General features: G+C 45.7%; 1 protein-coding gene across 3 annotated transcripts in view; it reads right to left on the reverse strand.

Moving 5' to 3' along the window:
• Window positions 1-21,279, reverse strand: part of NMNAT3 (nicotinamide nucleotide adenylyltransferase 3) — a 115,586-nt gene that overhangs the window by 63,722 nt on the left and 30,585 nt on the right. Inside the window, exons 1-2 of one of the 3 annotated variants that reach the window (XM_007188040.2) lie at window positions 4,631-4,726; window positions 1,101-1,250 (exon numbers count right to left, since the gene is read on the reverse strand). In XM_007188040.2, the coding sequence (XP_007188102.1) occupies window positions 1,101-1,209 (109 nt within the window). In that variant the 5' untranslated portion in view covers window positions 1,210-1,250; window positions 4,631-4,726. Of the gene's footprint in view, window positions 1-1,100; window positions 1,251-4,630; window positions 4,727-21,279 lie in introns of those variants that run through there. The other 2 variants (XM_057545623.1, XM_057545622.1) reach the window with 2 other exon arrangements.

The raw sequence follows: 21,279 nt of genomic DNA on the forward strand, positions 1-21,279 counted from the left end.
TCATTGATTATTAGTGATGTTGAGCAGCTTTTCTCAAGTTTACCGTCCATTTATATTTCTTCTTTGGTATATGGCTTACTAATGCTCACTGACCAGTTTTAAGTTAACTGTTTGGATTTTTTATTCCTATGTCAGAGCTATTTATTTACTAAAAATAAATACTTCACTTTTTGAAAAATTAAAAAATGTTTTGTAAACAAAGACATTTCTTTAAAATAAATTAATATTTGTAAGTACCTTCTTTGAAGAAATGATTTACATGTTATTCAAATATTTTTTTCTATGTTAAAAGTAAATAGAAATTGATTTTGATTTAAAAACAATGCCCTTAAAAGACAAACATTTTTGAGCAATGCAACAATACAAAATACATATATGAATACATAAGATATACATAAATACATAATGAATAAAACTTTCATATGTATCTGACATCAACAAATAAATGACTTATATTCTTTAGAAATAATCATGCAGATTACAAATGCCATTTTACTCTCTTAATAATGAAATGGAAAGTCAAGGAGATGGAACATTTCCAGATTAAATATTTCCAGCTGATTAAATATTTCTGGCAAAGCCATGCCATCTGTATTAGAAATGCCCTATATACAAGTCTGTTAATTTGCAATTGTCTAAGATCTATTCTTTCAAAGGAGAACGTGTCAAAATCCCCATTATAGAATGTTTGCTTACCCACTGAAGAGTAGCAGGAGTTCTCAAAGGTACATGCTACCTATTCATCTGGCTGTGTGGGTAAATGCTTCCTGGAGCCCCAGGAAGGATGCCCTGATTGAGACACAGGTTCTATAACGTGCCCAGTTGTCTTTTTAGCATTAACAGTCAACGTGAAGTGGACAGGGGGGTAGCGGATCCTGAGAAGCATTTCAGCTCTATGGCCAGCGATATGACTTGTACACATGTCACACGGCTAAGGGGTGTTAGCCCTCTGAGTATGATGGAGGAAATGTATGTCACCAGTTATGCTGTGAATGAATAAATTGGACAGTTTTAATAATGGGGATGATGACAGCAGCCAGCAAAGCCCCAAGAGGCCCAACCCACCAGTTCTTCCATTGGACCTGGGCCCCGTGACTGACCTGTTTGGTGAAGGTGGTCTCTGGCCACCTCAAACAAGCGCAGGTGCATGTTGGTGATGGGGTTGAAGGAGCCACAGGCCAGGAGCACCACGGGGATTCGGCTCTTCATCTTGTCAGGCACATTCACACCCGTTGCAGCAGCCACCCTGCCTTCATTGGGACAAAAACTCAACGTCAGGGAGTTGGCACCAAGACAAGTGTCAAGATCAGTGTCTCTAAGCCACACGCAGGCCATTACTTCTCACTTGTAAGATGACTGAGGAGGCAAGAATAACAATAACAACATTTACAGGAGGTTCACCATGGGCCAGGAACTGTGCCAAGCACCATGCCAAGGTACAGCTCTTATCTTACCAAATGCTGTCAACTCAATCCTGAGTAGTTACTTATACAGCTCAGGGACCTTAGAAGCTGCAAGGCCAGGACTGGAACCCAGGCAGCCTGACCCAAAGACCGTGTTTTGCCCATAACCTCCACATCCTCCCTGTGCTCCGATGGACCACCTTAGGGTCAAAAGGCATATGTAAGATGCCCAAAATGTCATCTCTGATAGCCCAAATAGAAGTCACAGGCCTCAGAGCAGAGTGGAACTTTTTAAAAACTTATTTCAAAATAATTTCAGACTTACAAAAAAAGTTGCAAAATTTGTACAAAGAATTCCTATATACCCTTTACACAGAGTCCCCAAATGTTAACATTTTACCACACTTGCTACATTCATTCTCCCTCTCCATATACACACACATATCTGTAAATACCTATAATTTTCTTCTGAAATGTTTGAGAGTAAGTTGTAGACATAATACCTCTTTAAATACTTCAGTATGTGTTTTCTAAGAGCAAAGACATTTTCTTATATAACTGCAGAACAACGATTAAAATCAGAAAATTAACATTGCTACAGGACTATAATCTAATCTACAGGTCTTTTCTGATTTCACTCATTGTCTTTATCTGGGGCCCAAGCAGTTTTTGAGAGGGTCAGGCCCAGACACTCTCCATACATAGTTCATTTACCCTCACAACAACCCTATAAGTGTAAGTAATATTATCCTCATCTTGCATATGAGGAAACTGAGGCTCAGAGAGGGACTATCATTTGCCCTAGGTCACACAGCCAGTAAGAGGTAGAAGTAGGAGTCAAACCAAGGCCTAACTCCAGTGAAGCTCTTCATGAACATTCCAGGAGGCAGTGCCTCAGTGGCAGGAGAGCCCTATCAGCCAGCCTGCCCTGGAGCCCAGGCTGTTTTCTGCTTTACTTTAACCTCACCCAGGTGCTGAAAGCTACAGGGTAAGGAGACAAGAGGGTGGGCCCAGAGGAGGGCTGGGTGGAGACTGAAAGGGCACTGGCCAGCTGGGAGTGGACCTGCCTCCTGGTACTGGGAAGGCTTAAGCACCTCCTTGGGTACATAGAGAAGTTGTTCTGGCAGCGTTCTGAGCTATGGTGGTGTGAGGATAAAAAACTCTCAACATAGGTGGGCTGTGGTTTCTTCCCACTTCCTGAGTTAGCAGGGACACCCCCTGCTGCGTGAGAAGAAAGCAGCCTGCGTGACAGCTGCTGGCCCTGGCTTCTTCCTAGGGAGGGCGGATCTTTAATGAGATAGTATTTGCAGAGTGTGCTGAGCTACTCACAAGAGCAGCCTTGAAATGAGTGTATCTGAAGAGGCTGGCTGCTTTTTACAACTGTTAGGAAGCCTTTCAAAATTCTACTTCATTCTGACAAAATATCATTTTTTTTAGAGCCCTTAAAACATGTAACTGCAGCATCTCAGGTAACCTGGGGTTTTGATCCATTTTCTCCAAAGTTCCCAGAAACTGTAAGTTAGAACATTAGTTTGAATGGTGGCATCAATGTGATGCAGTGCGACGATGGGAAGGAGAACAAATTATATATAGCAAGTGTCTGTCTGTCTTTTCTTTCCTTGCGTGGTCACACTGAGCCACGGTGCTCTGACAGCGACTGACTGTCTGAGCCAAGCGCACCTCAGGCTGGAGGTCGCAGTGGGTGCACATTCCTAGGCTCAGGAACGAGGTCAGTGCACCTGCGTTGTCTGTTTACGCCAACGTGCTTCAACTAAACACCCTCCCAAGCCCAAACCCAGAGAAATACAATGATAGGGCTGGAATGGACTCCCTCTGGGGATTCAGCAGAAAATACACCAGGCTCCGATTCGAGCGCGTCTCAAAGGTGGATGCATGCCATAAAAGTGACTCGTCTGCCCTATCATGTCATAGTATCTAGCGAGATGAAGCAAGCGTGGAGGACTTTTGCTACTGGGAAAGGCTTCTCACCAATAGCATTTAATAGAGGTCCTCCGAGTGAGCAGCAATTGCAGCTGAGGGATTTAACAAGTTGAGAAGGTGGCATACGGTCTTCTTGGAACTTATCATTAAACTGGAGGCGAGGCAAACAGATTCCACCTCCGGACCCCGCCCCCTCTCCAGTTTACCGCCTCCCACTTCACAGTCATCCCGAAAGCGTTTCATCCAGCTCCTCAAATACAACACGCAGCTCCTTTCTCCTGCTTGTGCAAATGCTCTTCCGACCACCTGAAAGGAACGCCCTCCTCACTCCTGCCTTCAAGGTGTTCTCCTTGGAGGCCGACGCCTCCTCCCACCCCCACCATGCTAACTGTACCTGTTACTTTATCACTTTCTTCTTTCATGGGCCACAGACCTGTCACTGCCTTGTTTCCACGTCGCTCTTCCCCAAGTAGAAGGTGAACTCCTCCAGGGAGGTTCCGTCTTCATCTAGGCCCCTCAGCTCCTGCAGGGTGCCTGGCACACAGGCACTCAGGAATGTGTGTGGCACGAACGAGAGAATGAGGGACTCTCCCTGACCAAGCATCCTCCTTTTCAGACGGCGACCTCCGCTCTTTGTTTCTGTCCCAAGCAGTCAATGGATTGGGCCTTCCAGGGATATAAGCTGACCTTTCCAGCTTCCCAGGGGCACCTAAGGGCCCCCCCAAGACCCCACTCCACCCGACTCAGACTGAAAGCAGACAACATATTCCTGCCTTGTTGTGCCATCTTCGATGCCAGGAGCCCATCAATAGGGATATACCAGCCTCCTGCACACTGACACCAAGGTCATTCCTCCCCCCTGGAGGTCATCAGCTGTGGCTTTGCCAGGTGAAGGGACTTTGAAGATGCGATTAAATTAAGGATCAGAAATGCAGAGGTTATCCTGGATTATCCGGGTGGGCCAATTTTAACATGATTAGGGTACTAATAAGAGGGAGCAGGAGGGTCACATAGAGGAAGACATAGGGCCAAAGCAGCGATCAGAAGGCAGGAAGAGGCTCTGCTGCTGGCTTTGAAGATGGAGGGAGGGCCAGGACCCAGCAGGGTGAGAGGAATCAGCAAGGAAACAGATTCTCCCCTAGAGCCTCCAGGAGGAGGGCAGCCCTGTTGACACCTTGATTTCAGACTCCTGACCTCCAGAATCATAAGAAAATAAAACTGTGTTGTTTTAAGCCAATACTTTGTGGCGATTTGTTACAGCAGCCATAGGGAACTCATACACTCACCTATTTGGGGCAGGAACCCCGAAGTGATCTTCAGGCTGCGGCAGGAAAGGCACAGGGATTGAGCCGATAAGGAGGATATGGAAAGGTGTGTCGGGCACAGGGACCAGCATTGCAAAGGTTCAGAAACCACCACTTAAGGTGGGCGATGGACTAACAGCACATAGATGTGGCTGTGTGTGGTGTAAGCTGACGTGCGGGTGGCCCAAGATGGGGGTGCAGAGGGTGCAAGGATCACGCAGTCCCCCAAGGCGGAGTCTAGATTTCATCCTATAGGCCATGAAGGATTAGCTGCATATAACAGAAAATAGAAAATAAAATAAAAACCTCTGAAGGATTTTAAGAGCTCTCAAGTGCCCCCAGGATGGTGTGTCAGGAGGCAAGCCCCGGGATGGCTACCCCCGGGACCCCTCTGCCTGGCAAAGGTCAGGCGGTCCCCAGCTTCCCAGAGGATGGCCTTTCCTGCTGCCTACATTTCTCCTCAGTCACCGGGTAATGTGATGCTGGCCAGTGCCCCACGCGTACTAAATTCTAACTAAGTGTGTGCCCCTCGGCCCATTTGTCACAGGCCGTTGCAGAGACACAGAAAGGAAAGGCAAGCCGGGAAGCTTAAGTGCCGTCACTGTGGACGTAATGTGCTAATGCTCATCAACTGGGAGGCAGTTTACCTTTCCCTGTGGTGAGTGCCTCTAACGGGACCTGACCCGGGAAAGACCTGGCCGAAAACATCCCTGTTTATTATAGACATAAAGCAGATGGCTTTGGGCAGAATGGAAATGGATTCTACAAACATCTTTCATTACGTAGACCTCTTGACCGGACTCCTTGTCTTAAAGAAAAGAAGAGGCACGGTTTGGATTTGTGGGGTTGACGAGCACATTTTTCAGGACCCGGGGAGATCATTTCCATCTGCGCAAGAGTATCAACTTCTCCAGGGCAATCAACCTTCACGCAAACCCCGGGCACTTTTTCTTTTCAACTTTGCCGGATTCACTTGCTGTTGCTATGGGCACACAGTGCTGCTAAGAACAAAAGCAGAGCCAGCCTCCTCTGTCATGTGAGGATCCTCTGCCAGCCACCCCTTGGAGGAAACAAACATGCCAATTAAGCACTCGTCCTAATCATGAGACTTGCAGGAAAGCAGGCAGCCTGGCTCTTCAGTTTTGAGAACTTTCAAAAGATTTGGAGGATCCCAAGGAATGGAACGAGCTCTCTTGCAATTCCACACTCAGGAGTTGGGACTGATTTCGACTGTCATAGGAGGGAGGAACTGAGTAACAGCTACTGGGTTTATTGAGTGACGGGCTAGGCACCGGGCAGAAAACCTTATACACACTGGTGCTGATTCTTTCAACACGCCTGGAAGGGAAGGGTTGGTGCTTGCGTTCTGGTAAAGAGTCTAATCAACTTCTCCGAGCCTCAGTCACATGGAAAATGGAGATAATTACACATACCTTCTAGGGCTGTCTTGAGGGTTATTGGAGTTGACCCACTTAGCACAGTACCTGGCCCATAGGGGGTTCTCCAGAAATATTAGCTCCTTCCTCTTTCATTATACTGAAAACAGAATTCATTATCCCCACATCTGCTTCCATATACCTATTCACCTTGTTTGAAAAAGAGCCTACCATTTTGTAGTCACCCACTGATCAAAACCTGGCAGGCGTTAGGAACACGTCAGCATCCCCCACCAACAGGCAGCTCAGTCAGACCAGCTTGAGTTGTCACCAGAGAAGAATGCTCCCAAAAAAGGCCACTCCCACATACCACTGCTGTGGTTTCTGTCTAGCTCCAACCATAACAATCAACTCAAAGCATCACTTATCCCTGGAATTGAGTTAAGAGTTGATATTGAGAAACAGAGGAATGAATAGTTTAATGTCATTCAGGTAGGAAAAACATCTGAAAATGAAGAAGAAACATGCCCCAAATCACAACCAACTTGCCAACTTTAAACAAAGAAGATATAAGAGGAGGTAGAAGGTGAGAAGAGGTGGCCTGGGGTCTGCTATGAGGAGTGCAAAGTAGCAGATAACATGCCAGCTATTGTGCTAGTGCCTTGGAGGTACAGGGATAAATGAAATCTGGCCCCTTCCTCCCAATCTTTCAGGAAGAACGGATATCGAGGACACCAGGTAGGGCAGAGTCTGCTGGTGAGCTCCCAGCATCCACTCTCCTGGCTGGGCATGCTGCTACATTCCCAGTCTCCTTTGCAGCAGGGCGAGGCCATGTGACTAAGGCCTGGCCAGTGATCTATGAATAGAAGTGTTGGGTGGGACTTCCAGGAACTCTTTTTAAAAGGGAAAGGCATGCCTTTCTCCTCTTCTCCCCTCCTCCTGTCTAGAATGTGATGGCTGGGGTATGGCAGCTAGGTTGGACCCTGAGGATGAGGATCAACTCTAGGTCTGGCAGAGAATAAGCCAAGAGAAAGCCAGGACCCTGAGGACCTGCACTGCCGACCTCCAGGTTTTTTTTTTTTTACTGGGGAGAGAAATAATCTCCTAAGCCACTATTATTTTCTATTTTCTGTTATATGCAGCTAAGCCTAATTCAAACTGATATACTGATACCTAATGAATGTTTATTGAATTTGGATATAAAGGAATGAAAAGTGTATAAACTTTTAAAAGTTCCTATTGCCCCAGTTAAACCTATTTTATATGCAGAAACTCAAATAGATATTGTTTGAAAGGGAGAATACATCTAAGAAAAAATAATTCTACCATCACTTAATTTTTTATATGAATTTTTCATGGGAGGAAAAATCCTTACTCAGGACTCTAGAAGGCTGAAATGTGCAGCAATGAATCTGCTTTTCTGCAGATCACAAAAGCCAGACTCTGTCTTATCTCCTTCCCCCCAAGACAGATTCATTATGGTGTGCTGTCGCACTCTGCTTCAAGTGGGCATTTGCCATATGGCTTGGCAGTTTAATGGTTTTCTGATACTTGACAAAAATGAAGCACAATCATTTTACAAGGAGTTTGCATTAGATGGGTCTTTTCCAAATAACAGCTGTGCCTCAAAATTGAGTTACTCAATTTGCAATTTGTGGACACAATACTCAAACATTTACAAGTGAGCAAAACCTCAAACCACTTGGGCTATTTCCAGGCTTCAGAGTTTATGAAGTTTTTAGCAATGTTATGAGTGTGCAGCTGTTGACAAGCTCAAGCCAACATCTCTGAACCACCAGACCCGGCAGGCAGCAGTGATGTCCTATTTAGCAGGCTTGTGGAGCCAACCACAAACCCTCGGGATAGAAAGAACATGAGGGAGAGAGATGAGCCTCATGCCAAAGTCCACAGACTAACACCCTATCTCTTCCTCTCCACTCCCTAACCCATGTGTAGAGATGACACCCAAATCTATTGTTCTAGTCCTGATCTTGCTTATGGGCCCCTACAGGTCCATGGGTGGTCACACACTGGCTTGATAACAAGCCAGACAGACGTGGATTCAAAACCAACAAGCACTTCCTAACGGCATGACCTTGAGTGTATCAGTCAGCAGAGGCCAGGTGAGGCGCATTAACAAACAACCCCCAAATCTCAGTAGCTTAAAACAATGAAGGTTTATTTCATGTTCCTATACATGCCCAATCCATGCCTACTGGGGGCTCTGCTCTGCCTCATCTTTGTCCCTCAATCCAGAACTCAAGTCAATGGAGGAGTCACTACCTGGAATACAGTCAATCACTGTAGCAGAGAAAAAGAAGTCTCTGGAAGGTCACTTGGCCTCAAATGGGCACATGTCACTTCCAACAACTCCACCCAAGTTCACAAGTTAGAAAATACAATCTGACTCTGTGTCCCAAAGTTAGAGAGCCAGAAATATTTGGTGAATAGCCCTGCAGTTATCAGTTAATTAACCACTCTGAGCCTCAGTGACCCATACGGAAAATGGAGATAATTACACATACCTCCTCAGATTGTCATGAAGATAATTGCTGTTGACCATGTAGGGTACTCAGAATAGTGCCTGGCCCATAAGAGGTTCTCCAGGACCTCTAACTTTTCCGTGTGTCCAAAACAAAATTCATCACCTCCCATGCCTGCTTCTGGCTGCCCGTACCCCTCATCTGTGTTTCCAGTCACCCATGATCAAAACCTGCCAGTTAGCTATGACACCCCTCCATCCTTCCTCATGTCCCCTCAATATAATTAGCCTCTGAGTGTGTCCAATGTTCTCTGCATAAGGTCACCTTCCATCACGAACGAGACCTGCCCTACTATAGGATTTCATTACTTTCTTGTATCAATTAGGGAAAATGCAAACAAGAGAAGGAAGCTCTGGTTATCTTAGTTCCCCACCCCACCAAAGGCAAAGCAGTGAAGGAGCATGGAATGATCAGAAGGCCACCAGGCCATCACACAGGATAAAGGAAGAGCTGAACATGAGATCTCAGGGTGGACAGGGGACAGGGCAGTGTCACGGTCCCAGCCTGGATGGGGTCCTGTGGCACAGACATGGTCACTGGGGCTCACACGAGTGTACAATGCTGTTCCCAGGGAGGGGCAGTTGATGTGGACTGGACAGTCCCACCCCGTCCCCCAGTGTGGGCATCCACACTTGGTAAGGTGAGAGAAACTCTGGAATCACCTCCCCATCACCAATTTGGCCCCAATCCAATCTTTTCTCAATATGCTGAGCAGATTAACTAGTTCTAAAGTTTGCGTTCAATCACTCAGATGAATGTGATAAACTATTGAGTGTTTACTATGTACCAAGCACTGTATAAAACCTGGGCCTTTATGCCAAGCTAGTGATAAAGTCTTCGGTAATTTGTTCTCCATTGGCATTTATGTGCTAGGTCAAGTCCTTCATCTGGTGTCAGAACTTTGGAGATTCTGGCCTCATTCTACCTCTCCTAATTGTCTCCTGACTGCCCTCTCTGTTCCCTACGTGTGCTCCATCTCCTCACCAAGCTGGGACCACCTGCCATGCTCTGACGTGTCTTCTGAGTCTTTCTGCTTCTGGGATCTCTGTTTATTGCCACTTCCTAGAGCTAGAATCTCTTCCAGACCAACCCTCCCACAGAGCTCCTCCTGGTGGCCCACCTGGAAGTCAGTGTTCCCTCCTCTGACCTCTTCAAGGTGACACTCTGTCTATACGGTTGAGTCCCCGCACTTTTCTAGCCTAGCAGGCTGTAAATCCCTAAAGGCAGGGATCCCGGGGGTTCTAATGCAGAGTGGAAGGCAAATAAGTAATATTCACCTTATTCATTAGGGGACAAGTGAAAAGTAGATCAAAATGAGAGCCAGGGAGCACCGGGTACTTCAGGGCATGGTCTAGGCTGAGGCAGGAAGAAGCAACTGAGGAGGAAACATCCCTCAAACCATAATAGCAGAGCCCCAGCTTTGTCCACCCTCCCACCACCTCCCTCCCCCGTGCTTCCAACAACCAATTCTTCCTAGTCTCCAGTTTGCTTTATTTTACCCCATGCAGACTTCTGTCCCTCTTTCTGGGGTGTCAGCTCCCTTCCAGACTCGAATATTGCTCTCACCCCAAGAATCGTGTCTGCTGCCTTGGCTGGGCCCCATCCAGGATCCTGATTCCTGATTGCCCCTCAAAGGCATCATTTGACTCCTCTGTCCTCTCTGTTTCTCTGTCCATGCCTTGTCCAGGGTGCATGCCCAGGGTCCCGCTCCAGTCCAGCAGGGGGGGGGCGATGAGCCACAGTTAGTGTTGGGAAAGCAGTCCCACACCCTCTACAGCCCTAGGGGCTTCCCTATTTGTCAGCAAAATGCAGAACTGTTCATAATGATGGCAGGGGATGGGACCAGGGCCCTTCTAGTGCCCAAACCACAGAACTGGCAGCCATGTGGGCTCTTCCCCCTCCCTGGCCTTGACAGCCTGTCAGTTCTACCTCTGTAACATCTTTATGATCCAGCCCTCTCTCAAATTCCACAGTCGCTGCCTTGGATTGGGGCTCATTATTTCTCAGTTGGACCTGAGTGCACTCTTAACCTGGTCTCCTGTCTCCAGTCTCACCTCTGATCCATCTTTGGCTCAGTTGCCCAAGGGATCTTTTAACATGCTTAATCCCCTGCCGACCACCCACATTCTGGATAATGTTGAAACTCCTCAGCGTGGCATCCATAGGCCCTTATAACCTGGTCATGACCTGTTTCACCAGCCTCATCACTTACCTTCCTACCCCTCCCTGTGTCTGCTCCATCAAACTGCTTTCTATTCTATCCCAAGTCCCCTTGCATTGAATTTTAGGACCAGCCTTAAAATCAAATGTAAAAATTCTAACAAAGAAGGCAACTTTGTTTACCTTGCTTGTTCACTCATTCACTAAAAAAGAAAACAAGTTGCCACTGCTGTCAAGTTCCCCCAGGCATCAGGATGATGACAGGGAGCCCCTGAAATACCTATAAAGATGAGGAGCTGGCTGGGCCCTCCATGAAGGCAGGCCAGGCCAGTGGAGGCCCAGTGAACCACAGCAGGGGAGATGCGGGCAAGCCTTACTGCTAAAAGATAGGTGTTCACTTGAGAATTTCACTGGGCACAACATAACCAGGTCCAGAGCAATCCTTTCCCATCTCATGTAATATAATTTCCTCCAGAAATTATAAGCCAAGCAGCCCATCTTCCCTTCTTTATTGAGTTATAAGCAGAATGAGATGGTCATGAGCAGAAAACTGCAAATCTGTGCAGTGATCTATGAAGTCAGATCAAACCTGAGCCAGGTTTGTGGGGGTAATTAATTAAAAATTTTAACCGAGTTCATCCAACATATATTTAATGTTATGCATAATCACTTTTGTGTTGGCCAGAGATGAGGCCTACATGGTGGGCAGTTCACAGGAACGACTGCAGTCTCTATGAGTCTTTAACAGACAAACCTTATCTTGTTTCTTCCCTCAGTTACTGCTTCAGAAGCCATTAGCAGGACAGGCAGCTCAGGCCCTGCCCACATCCCCACTGAAGCTCATGCACAGGCCAACCTCTCTCATGCATACAAGGACACTCAAACAGTGAAGCCCACGGGGCACTTCTTCTGGCCTTGAACTGAGGCTGCCTGTGCTTGCACCTGGAATGGAAAATGCTTGGCTTTTTGTTCCAAGCTCTATGACCTTGAACAAGCCCTCCAATTCTCTTTAAAATGAGGATATCCCAACATCCATCCATGGGGGCGCCATGAAGATGAATGAAAGAGACACATTAGGACTACATCTCCTACATGGCTTTGAGAAGAGGAGGAAGCCTTCCATTACGAAGTTAAGAAGCAGGATTCATGTGTGCCAACCCTGTGTAAAAACACCACTGTCCATGACAGATTCAACCTGTTTCTGCCAGAGCAGGCCAAAAGAGGCCACTATTTATCTCAGGGCACGAGCTCTACATGCACAAAATCAGGGATTTAATGAAGCCAGTGTTCCAGCCGATTTGGGTCTGGGCTGGGAGAATCAAAGAGGCCCAACATATCTACCAGTAGGTCATTCACAACACTCCTGATGACCTGCACCAGGTTCCCTCCCACAAAGTCAGGAATTGGTGACTTTCTTTACTATGCATGAATTAAAAAACCAGCAAAGACGTTCATTTACTCCTATGATTGCTGAAGAACCAAATGTATTTATCCGGCAGCCATTGGCTGCTGGCATTTTTTACAGGACATTGTGATACATGGTAATCTATGAGTGTACATGCACGAGCATGGGGTTCCTGAGAGTTGGAGCAGAGAGGCTGCCCAGAGGCCCAGGCAAGGAGGATCCTGGCTCCAGGGGAACAGGCAGATCCCGGGGCCTCAAGGTCAATAGGTAGAGCTAGAATCCAGTCAGGCCATAAGAATTACACAGCACCTTATGCCCAGAGGCTGGGGTAAAGCCAGACATAGACATCTGGAGGTATCAGCTCCAAAATTAAGACAGGGAAGCTTCATCCACCAGCCTCTGGCCCGTGTGAATTCTCCTGCATGTGCTGGCCTCGCTAGATCAACAAAATAATAACTTAGGTGTAAGAGAAAACGTAGCCAAAATGAACTGACTTAAGCTCACTGTCTTCCATGAGCAGATGTTCCAGAGAGAGTGAGATGTGGCAGAGGTTCTGCTGGTCCTTCCCGCGGCATAGTGATTGTCCTGTTCTCCTTGTTATCAAGCCCGGTTTCGTTCAGGGACAAGCGGCACAGATCCAGACAGGAACCACGGCACCACGTCCGCCATGGCAGGCTGTCCCCTTTGTTGTGATTGGTCGGGCGTGGGCATGTGACTCAGTCCCAGCCAATGATATTTAGCAGGAGGAGCCTGGAGGCCTCTGGGAAAGACGTTCCCACCCGCTGAAAGAGCAGCGACGGGGAGGCCCTTTCTCTGCCCCTCCGCGCCCTGGACACTGTGGTGTAAGATGTGCCCCTGGGGTTGCCACGGCGCCCTGTCACCACAAAGGGAAGCCCTAGAGAGCCGCAGAGGTGAAGGACCACCCAGAGATGGGGTCTCATCAAGTCACTGATTTAACCTAGTACTGCCTCTCTCTAGGTTTTATTACTGAGCTGCTAAAATACCTTTACTGCTACAGCTACTGCTGGTCAGGTATTCGGCTACTTGTGGCTCGAAGCATCCAAACAGATATACCTCAGGAGGCCTTGGTTCTGGCTGTGCCTCACAGTGTGTGCAATTCTGCAGGCCAAGTGTGACCCCAGTGTGAAAAGACAGGGACCTTCTGCATGACATGGTCCCTACAGTCAAAGCAGCCACTCCATCTGGGTTGCAAGCTGGAGGGAGGCACTGCGCCTGTGCTTGAGGGCATCCTGCTGTGTGGGGCCCAGGGAGGGGTGCTATGTTAGACCCCAATGTGGGCACTGTACTGGGAATTTTCCAGGGACTATTTTGAACAAACATGATTTTTGGTTGACACTGGGCCCTCAGAACCTAATCTCGGGGGAAACTGCCTCCTGAGCCTCTTAACAGACCCGTCTCAACTGCATTCACTGTCCCCATGTGCCCGCAGGGACCTCTCTGAGGGCAGCTCTGTATCTGGTGGGACCGTCTTCGCATCTTCGATGGTTCGCCGGGAGGACATGCTCCTCGCTCCACCTCTCCACAGGCGGGGACAGCTGTGTCTTTCCCACGTCAGTGCCAGCTGCCTGCCTGTCTGTGCCTTTGGCCCAACACAGCCTGGTGACTTGAAGCCTCAACACATCCGCACCGTCATCTGTGCCTTTGCTCCTGCCGGTCCCTCTGCCTAGAATGCCCTTTCTACCCATTTGTACCTATTTAACTTTGCTCCCCTAGCACTCAGCATATATTAGGGCAACATAAAAGGTCTCCTTAACAACAACAGAAACAAATAGCCCAATTAAAAAAGGACTTGAATATACGTTTCTCCAAAGATATACAAATGGCCAACAAGCTCATGAAAAGATGCTCAACATCACTAATCATTAGGGAATGCAAATCAAAACCACAGTAAGATTCTACCTCATACCCATCTGCGTGGCTATTATCAAAAAACAGAAAGCAACAAGTGTTGATGAGGATGTGGAGAAACTGGAATCCTTGTGCACTATTGGTAGGAATGTACAATGGTGCAGCTACTGTGGAAAACAGTATGGAGTTTCCTCAAAAAATTAAAAATCTAATTTCTATATGATTCATCAATTCCACTTCTGGGTATATACCCAAAAGTATTGGAGGCAAAGTCTCAGAGGGATATTTGTACACCCACGTTCAGAGCAGCAATATTCACAGTAGCTAAAATATGGAAGCAAACCAAGGGTTCACTGATGGATAAAGAGATAAGCACTATGTGGTATTTACATACAATGGACTATTATTTGGCCTTCAAAAAGAAATTCTAACACATGCTTCAGTATGTGTGAAACCTGAGGACATTGCTAACTGAAACAAGCATCAGAAAAAGACAAATACTGTATGATTCCATTTACATGAGGTACTTAGAGCAGTCAAACTTACAGCGATGGGGAATAGAATGGTGTTTGCCAGGGGCTGGATGGAGGAGGGAATGGGGAGTTGTGTAGTTTCAGTTTTGCAAGATGTTACAGTTTGGGATATGGCTGTATAACAGTGTGACTGTACTTAACACTATTGAACTGTATACTTAGAAATGGTTAAGATGATAAATTTTATATTATGTGTATTTTACCCCAATTAAAATTTAAAAATAAAAGGTCTCCTTTGGTGAGCCTTCTCTGATGCCAGGGTCTGACTGCACTGGTTGCTCATTAACCTCTGCCTTGCTTCCTTGTTTTCTGTTCTATCAGGATTGTTTTGAGACCTACCCAGATGCCTAAACCAAGAGAATCACAGAGAAATAGAGCCAAAGCCCTTATTGAACTGCTCCTGAAGTCAATCTTAACTAGGCATCTCAATTATGTGAGCCAGTGAATTTTTTTTTAACATCTTTATTGGAGTATAATTGCTTTACAATGTTGTGTTAGTTTCTGCTGTATAACAAAGTGAATCAGCTATACACATACATATATCCCCATATCTCCTCCCTCTTGCATCTCCCTCCCACCCTCCTATCCCACCCCTCTAGGTGGTCACCAAGCACTGAGCTGATCTCCCTGTGCGATGCAGCTGCTTCCCACTAGCTATCCATTTTACATTTGGTAGTGTGTATATGTCAATGCTACTCTCTCACTTCGTCCCAGCTTACCCTTCCCCCGCCCCATGTCCTCAAGTCATTCTCTACGTCTGTGTCTTTATTCCTGTCCTGCCCCTAGGTTCATCGGAACCATTTTCTTTTTCTTTTTTTTTTAGATTCCATATGTGTGTTAGCATACGGTATTTGTTTTTCTCTTTCTGACTTATTTCTCTCTGTATGATAGACTCTAGGTCCATCCACCTCACTCCAAATAACTCAATTTCGTTTCTTTTTATGGCTGAGTAATATTCCATTGTATATATGTGCCACATCCTCTTTATCCATTCATCTGTCATTGGACACTTAGGCTGTTTCCATGTCCTGGTTTTTGTAAACAGTGCTGCAATGAACATTGCGGTACGTGACTCTTTTTGAATTATGGTTTTCTCAGGGTATATGCCCAGTAGTGGGACTGCTGGGTCATATGGTAGTTCTATTTTTAGTTTTTTAAGGAACCTCCATACTGTTCTCCATAGTGGCTGTATCAATTTACATTCCTACCAACAGTACAAGAGGGTTCCCTTTTCTCCACACCCTCTCCAGCATTTATTGTTTGTAGATTTTTTGATGATGGCCATTCTGACCGGTGTGAGGTGATATCTCATTGTAGTTTTGATTTGCATTTCTCTAATGATTAGTGATGTTGAGCATCCTTTCATATGTTTGTGTGAGCCAGTAAATTTTTAACCATTTAGCAGCTTTGAGTTGGTGTCCTGGACTTGCAACCAAAATCAACCTAATTGCTAATACACTTGATCTGAAATACTGCAGCACTAAGTATAACGAAAAGATGCTAAGGGTTTCTAGGGAATAAGAAAGTTCATAGACAAAGGAATGAAAATAAGACTGGCATCTGACCTCTCCTTTACAACATTAGATGCCAAAGGTAATGAGCAATGGCTGCATACTTCTGAGAGAAGATGACTTTGAATCTGGAATTCTCTATCCGGCTAGACTCTCATTTCAGTATAAAGACAGAGTAAATACATTTTTAGACACGAATGGACTCAAAGTTTACCTCTGAGGCACTCTTTCTTAAGAAGTTCATTGAGAGTGTGTTCCAGCAAAACAAGGAAGAAAAACTAATAGAGTAGAAAGAAAGGGATCCAACCTAGGCGGCTGGTGAAGCTGGGATAAGAGTTGTGCAGGCTGCAGAGCACGGCCCAGGGCAGAAGAGGAAAAGGTGGGCCTCTAAGTAAAAGGTGCATGCTGAGAGGCTGGGTACACTGAGCTTACAGTGAAAGCTTTCTTTCTCAACTGTAACCAGAAAAAAATCCGAATAAAACAAAAAGCTACCTAATAATATAATGTAAATTACAATGTGACACAATTTTAAGCCCTGATGGAATATGAGTAAAGGAAATTCATTTGACTGATATCTCCCTTTGAGTGGTCCAGGGCTACTTGACCCTGGAATGAACATTCGTGTAGTCAAAATGACTTAAATGCTATTTAATGGTGTTCAACTTTTAGAGTCAATTTAATGTAAGGCACAGAAGGTTTAATTGTGAATACATAATAGAAAGATAATGTTAACACCCTTGGTAATGTAAGAATACAGCCACCAGAAGGGAAATGGTTAGGGAAAGAAAAATGGGACCAAGAGGAGAAGTTCCAGTATTTTCCTCTTACCTCACAGAGAGTCTAGATACTGATTACAGTTTAGGAATAAGAAACAGAGATTTGATTGTGAATAATAGATATAGGGAAAGTAGCGCTTTAAACAAGACAGGGCATAAAGTTCTCTCCCATAAAATGAAGCTGGAAGGTAGGTGGTTCAGGGATAGTGCAGCAGCTCTGATATCACCAGTATCCCAGGATCCCTCTAGATTTCTCTGTCATTCTTAGAATATGCCTTATCTGGTCTCATGGTCACAAGATGGCTGCTACAGCTCTAGCCATCATAATATCTGTGTTCCAAGTAAGAAGAAGGAAGTGGGAGGAAGGGCAAAAGAGGCCAACCTGCTGAGTCATTCCCCTTATAAAGAGCTTTCCTGAAGCCCCATCCAACAGCTGCTTATATCACAGTGGCCAGAACACAGTGACATGACTGTCCCTATCACAAGGAAAACTGAGAAGTGTAGTTTTTTTAGATGGCACGTTGCTGCTTTCAACAAACCTGGGTTTGTTTGTAAGAAAGAAGGGGAGATAGATATTGGGAAAGCAATTCATCATTTGTGTCTCAAGAAATAAAAGTATATTATTTAAAGTAAAAAGGTAACCAATAAGATAATAAAAAATAACAGAACCATCAAAAATGAGAAGAAGGAAGAGTAGGGTGCAGAGTATAAGCGAATTAAATCAATCCTTCTTAATGGGACTCAGTGGCTATCTTATCAGGGTACAATTTAGAGTTGTGCATTTAATCCCCCAAATAATTTAAAAAGACTAAAGAGGCTACCTTTGGGAGGTAGGCAAGGAGGTAGGGATGAAGCTGTAACTTTTTATTAAAAAGCCCCTCTGAAGTAGTTGCATTATTTTGATTACAAATGTATCAGTGTTTTATTATATTGGGAAGCCAAGCATCCCTATATTTCCTTTACCCTTGACAACCTGGTTCAGTGGTGGGCATTTTAGTATGTTTTTTAATTCCCCTCACTGGCTTAGAAAGTGACATAAACCAGCTCTATTCAGGGCTTTCTTTATTTCACTTCTTTCAATTGATTTCTTATTTTTGAAACTCTAGGCATTCAAGATTCTTTATAAGAAGCAAGATTGGCTGACACACCACCGCTTGTGTTTCTGGTAGGGCAGGTCCGCCCAGGCCCCACCTGGAAGGCGGGCGGCAACATCAGCCCGTGTCATCCCCCTGGGTCACTCCTGTCTGCTGGAGGACCTCTGTGCAGGGAACTGTGTTTGCTGCCTGCCTGGCCTGCACTCCCAAATCACTGTCCTAATATCTCTATAATATATTAACATGCAGTGGCCAAAGGGAGTTCTGCTGAACTAGGCAGTAGTTTGGGCCATTTTGGACTAAATCCTAGAATGCACACGATAATGCTGAGAGATGCAGTTTAATTTATGACTATGCAGGTCTGCTGTGAAATTGGGAAATGGAAGTACAAGACATTAGCATTCACATGGCAAGGGCAGGGCCAGGTCCAACACTATAATAGGCCTTTCACACCAGTGAGTTTGAAGGAGCTGACACTCTTGTCAGTTAAATGTGTGCTCACGAACCTCGTCCTTTTGTTTTAATGCCACCAACCACCTGGGAGGTATGTGCTGCCCCTGGCCTTATGCCCTTATTATTGGCCAACGCCCCCCATTGTTTTCACAACAGTAAAACATTTGTATGTACATCCTCTGGGCAGGTTTAAAAGTTGAATTTCATGGCTGGGATGTGGTTTGATCCGCAGGAGGTAAGGTAGAACAGACGGCTTCTCAACTCCTTCCAGCAAGGGCATCCAAACTATTATATGGCTAAGTATTTCCAAATGAAAAAGGAAAGACAGACAAGTTTGTGATTTAACTCAGAGCAGCTGTACATGCAGTTCATGCCATGTCTCCAGTTTAAAGAACTTGTCAGCCAGAGATTTTCTGTCTGACCTGGACTTTCTAGCCCATTTTTCAATGCACAGAGAGAAATATCATCTCTTTCTGTCTTCCTTATGAATGAAAATACATTCTTCCAAAGTTCAAAGGAAATATCAAGTGTGCCCCAGCAGTAAGTTAAAGTATGCTGGAAAAGAGGCTGGAAAATCCCATAGTAGCAGGCCGAATGATGTCCCCAGACCTATCAGGTCTTAATCCCTGGAACCTGTCAATGTGACCTTATTTGGCAAAAGGGTCTTTGCAGATGTGATTAAGTTAAGGATCTTGAGATGAGGAGGTTATGCTGGATTACCCAGAAGGCCCTCAATGCAGTCACATGAATCCTTATAAGGAGGAGACAAAGGGAGATTTGACACACACAGAGAAGGAAGGCCATGTGAAGACAGAATAAAGAGAAATTTGGAGATGCTGGCCTTGAAGACTGGAATGATACAGCCACAAGCCAAGGAATGCCAGCAGCTACCAGAAGCTGGAAGAGGCAAGAAACAGACTTCCGCCCCCTCACATATACTCCCAGAACCTCCAAAAGGCATGTGGGCCTGCTGACGCCTTGATTTTGGCTCAGTGATACTAATTTCAGGCTTGTGGCCTCCAGAACCCTGAGAGAATACATTTCTGTTGTTCTAAACCACCAAGCTTGTGGTATTTTGTTACAGCAGCCCTAGGAAACTAACACACCCCTAGAGGTGCTGCAGGGGAAGGTTTCAGTTTGTACAAAACCATCCCAAACACTCCATGGTTCCTTTGATAGTATTTGGCAGAATTCAACTTCCTGCCTCCAAGCAAGTGGAAAGTGAGAGGGTTGAATGTAGGGCAGCCAGGTCCATGAAGCACAAGGGTAAGAAAAGCAGGCAGCCACACTCCTGGGTCCTTGGGAACAGCTCTGGGCAATTCCCCTCCTGAAGCAGGGGGCTGAGTGCATGAAGAAAACATGTCTAGTTCTTAAAGCAAATATCTGAATAGGTAAGTGTGAAGGGAATACCAACGATTTAAAAAACTTCCCATAAATTAACCTCATAGCTCAGTTAGGGCTGCGTTGCGTGTGTGTGTGTGTGTGTGTGTGTGTGTGGCAGGGGAGCATATCTTCAAATAAATTCATTGTAGTTATTAATAAACATGGCCAGATGCCTGCGAGCATGTGTTATGAGGCTATTCTCTGCAGGTTTATTTAGAAGAGTGAAATATTAGAGACCCAAATGTCTACCAACAGGCGAATGGTTAAACCCCATATTATACCATGCAGCTATAAAAAAGCAACATATTTCTATGCATATACTGACATGGGAGGTTACTAATTAGTAAATGCTGAGGGAAAAGAAGCATGTTACAGACAGTCTTATAGTATTATCTCATTTTGGTTGAATGAAGCCATCTGTGTTGTAATATATAGGAAGAATCCATAATATATACACCTATATATGTATATAGATCCACTGGATGGGTGTTCATCAAATGTTAAGTCATTACCTCTAAGGAAAGGGGAGGGTTGTTGGGGGGCAGACTTGGACTTCTTACTTTACATGAATGTGCTTTTTCCTTTAAGTGTGTACTCTTTTTGTAGTTTTTTTGGGTTTTTTGTTTTTTGTTTTTTAAAGTATTGTCCCCACCCCAGATCTACAGAGTCAGAGACTCTGAGGGTGAAGCCCAATAATCTTGGGGGGTTTTTTTTGTTTTTTTTTAAAATAGCTACTCTATTTATTTATTTATTTATTTATTTATTTATTATTTTTAGTTGTGTTGGGTCTTCGTTTCCGTGCAAGGGCTTTCTCTAGTTGCGGCGAGCGTGGGCCACTCTTCATCGTGGTGCGCGGGCCTCTCACTATCGCGGCCTCTCTTGTTGCGGAGCACAGGCTCCAGACGCGCAGGCTCAGTAGTTGTGGCTCACGGGCCCAGTTGCTCCGCGGCATGTGGGATCTTCCCAGACCAGGGCTCGAACCTATGTCCCCTGCATTAGCAGGCAGATTCTCAACCACTGCGCCACCAGGGAAGCCCTTTTTGTAGTTTTAAGGAGGAAAAAAATGAACATGCAGTAAAGACACGCTGTGAGAACCTTGTCTAGTACATGCCAGGCACGGTGTGGCCTGAGGAAGGGCCGGAGGTCCGCAGAGACTGGCTGTGGCTTCTTGAGGTCGCCTGCAGGCCTGCCAGTGTCACAGGGCTGGAGGCAAAAATGCTGGCTTTTACGCCAGGCTCCCTAGTGGGGCCGCCATGTTTTTATTTATAAAAGAAAAACCGGCATAGTCAGGAGATCAAAGTCCCCGGCAAGTGTGTCTACTGTCTCTTCACAGAGTGGGGCAAAGCCACTATTCACCGGCTCCTTCATTTTGCATGAAAGCCCAGGGGACTCTGTCTTTGGAGCACTTCCAGAGAAATCCTACGTGAGGACGTTTCGAAAGGTCGTTTTGCCCCCTGGAAGGGCGGTTTCCTCGCTGGTGAGCGGAACTGTCTGAGCACAGCCCTCCTCCTGTTGGTAAGCTGCCCGG

The sequence above is a fragment of the Balaenoptera acutorostrata genome, chromosome 4, assembly GCF_949987535.1.
Source record: "Balaenoptera acutorostrata chromosome 4, mBalAcu1.1, whole genome shotgun sequence".
NCBI classification, from domain to species: Eukaryota; Metazoa; Chordata; class Mammalia; order Artiodactyla; family Balaenopteridae; genus Balaenoptera; species Balaenoptera acutorostrata.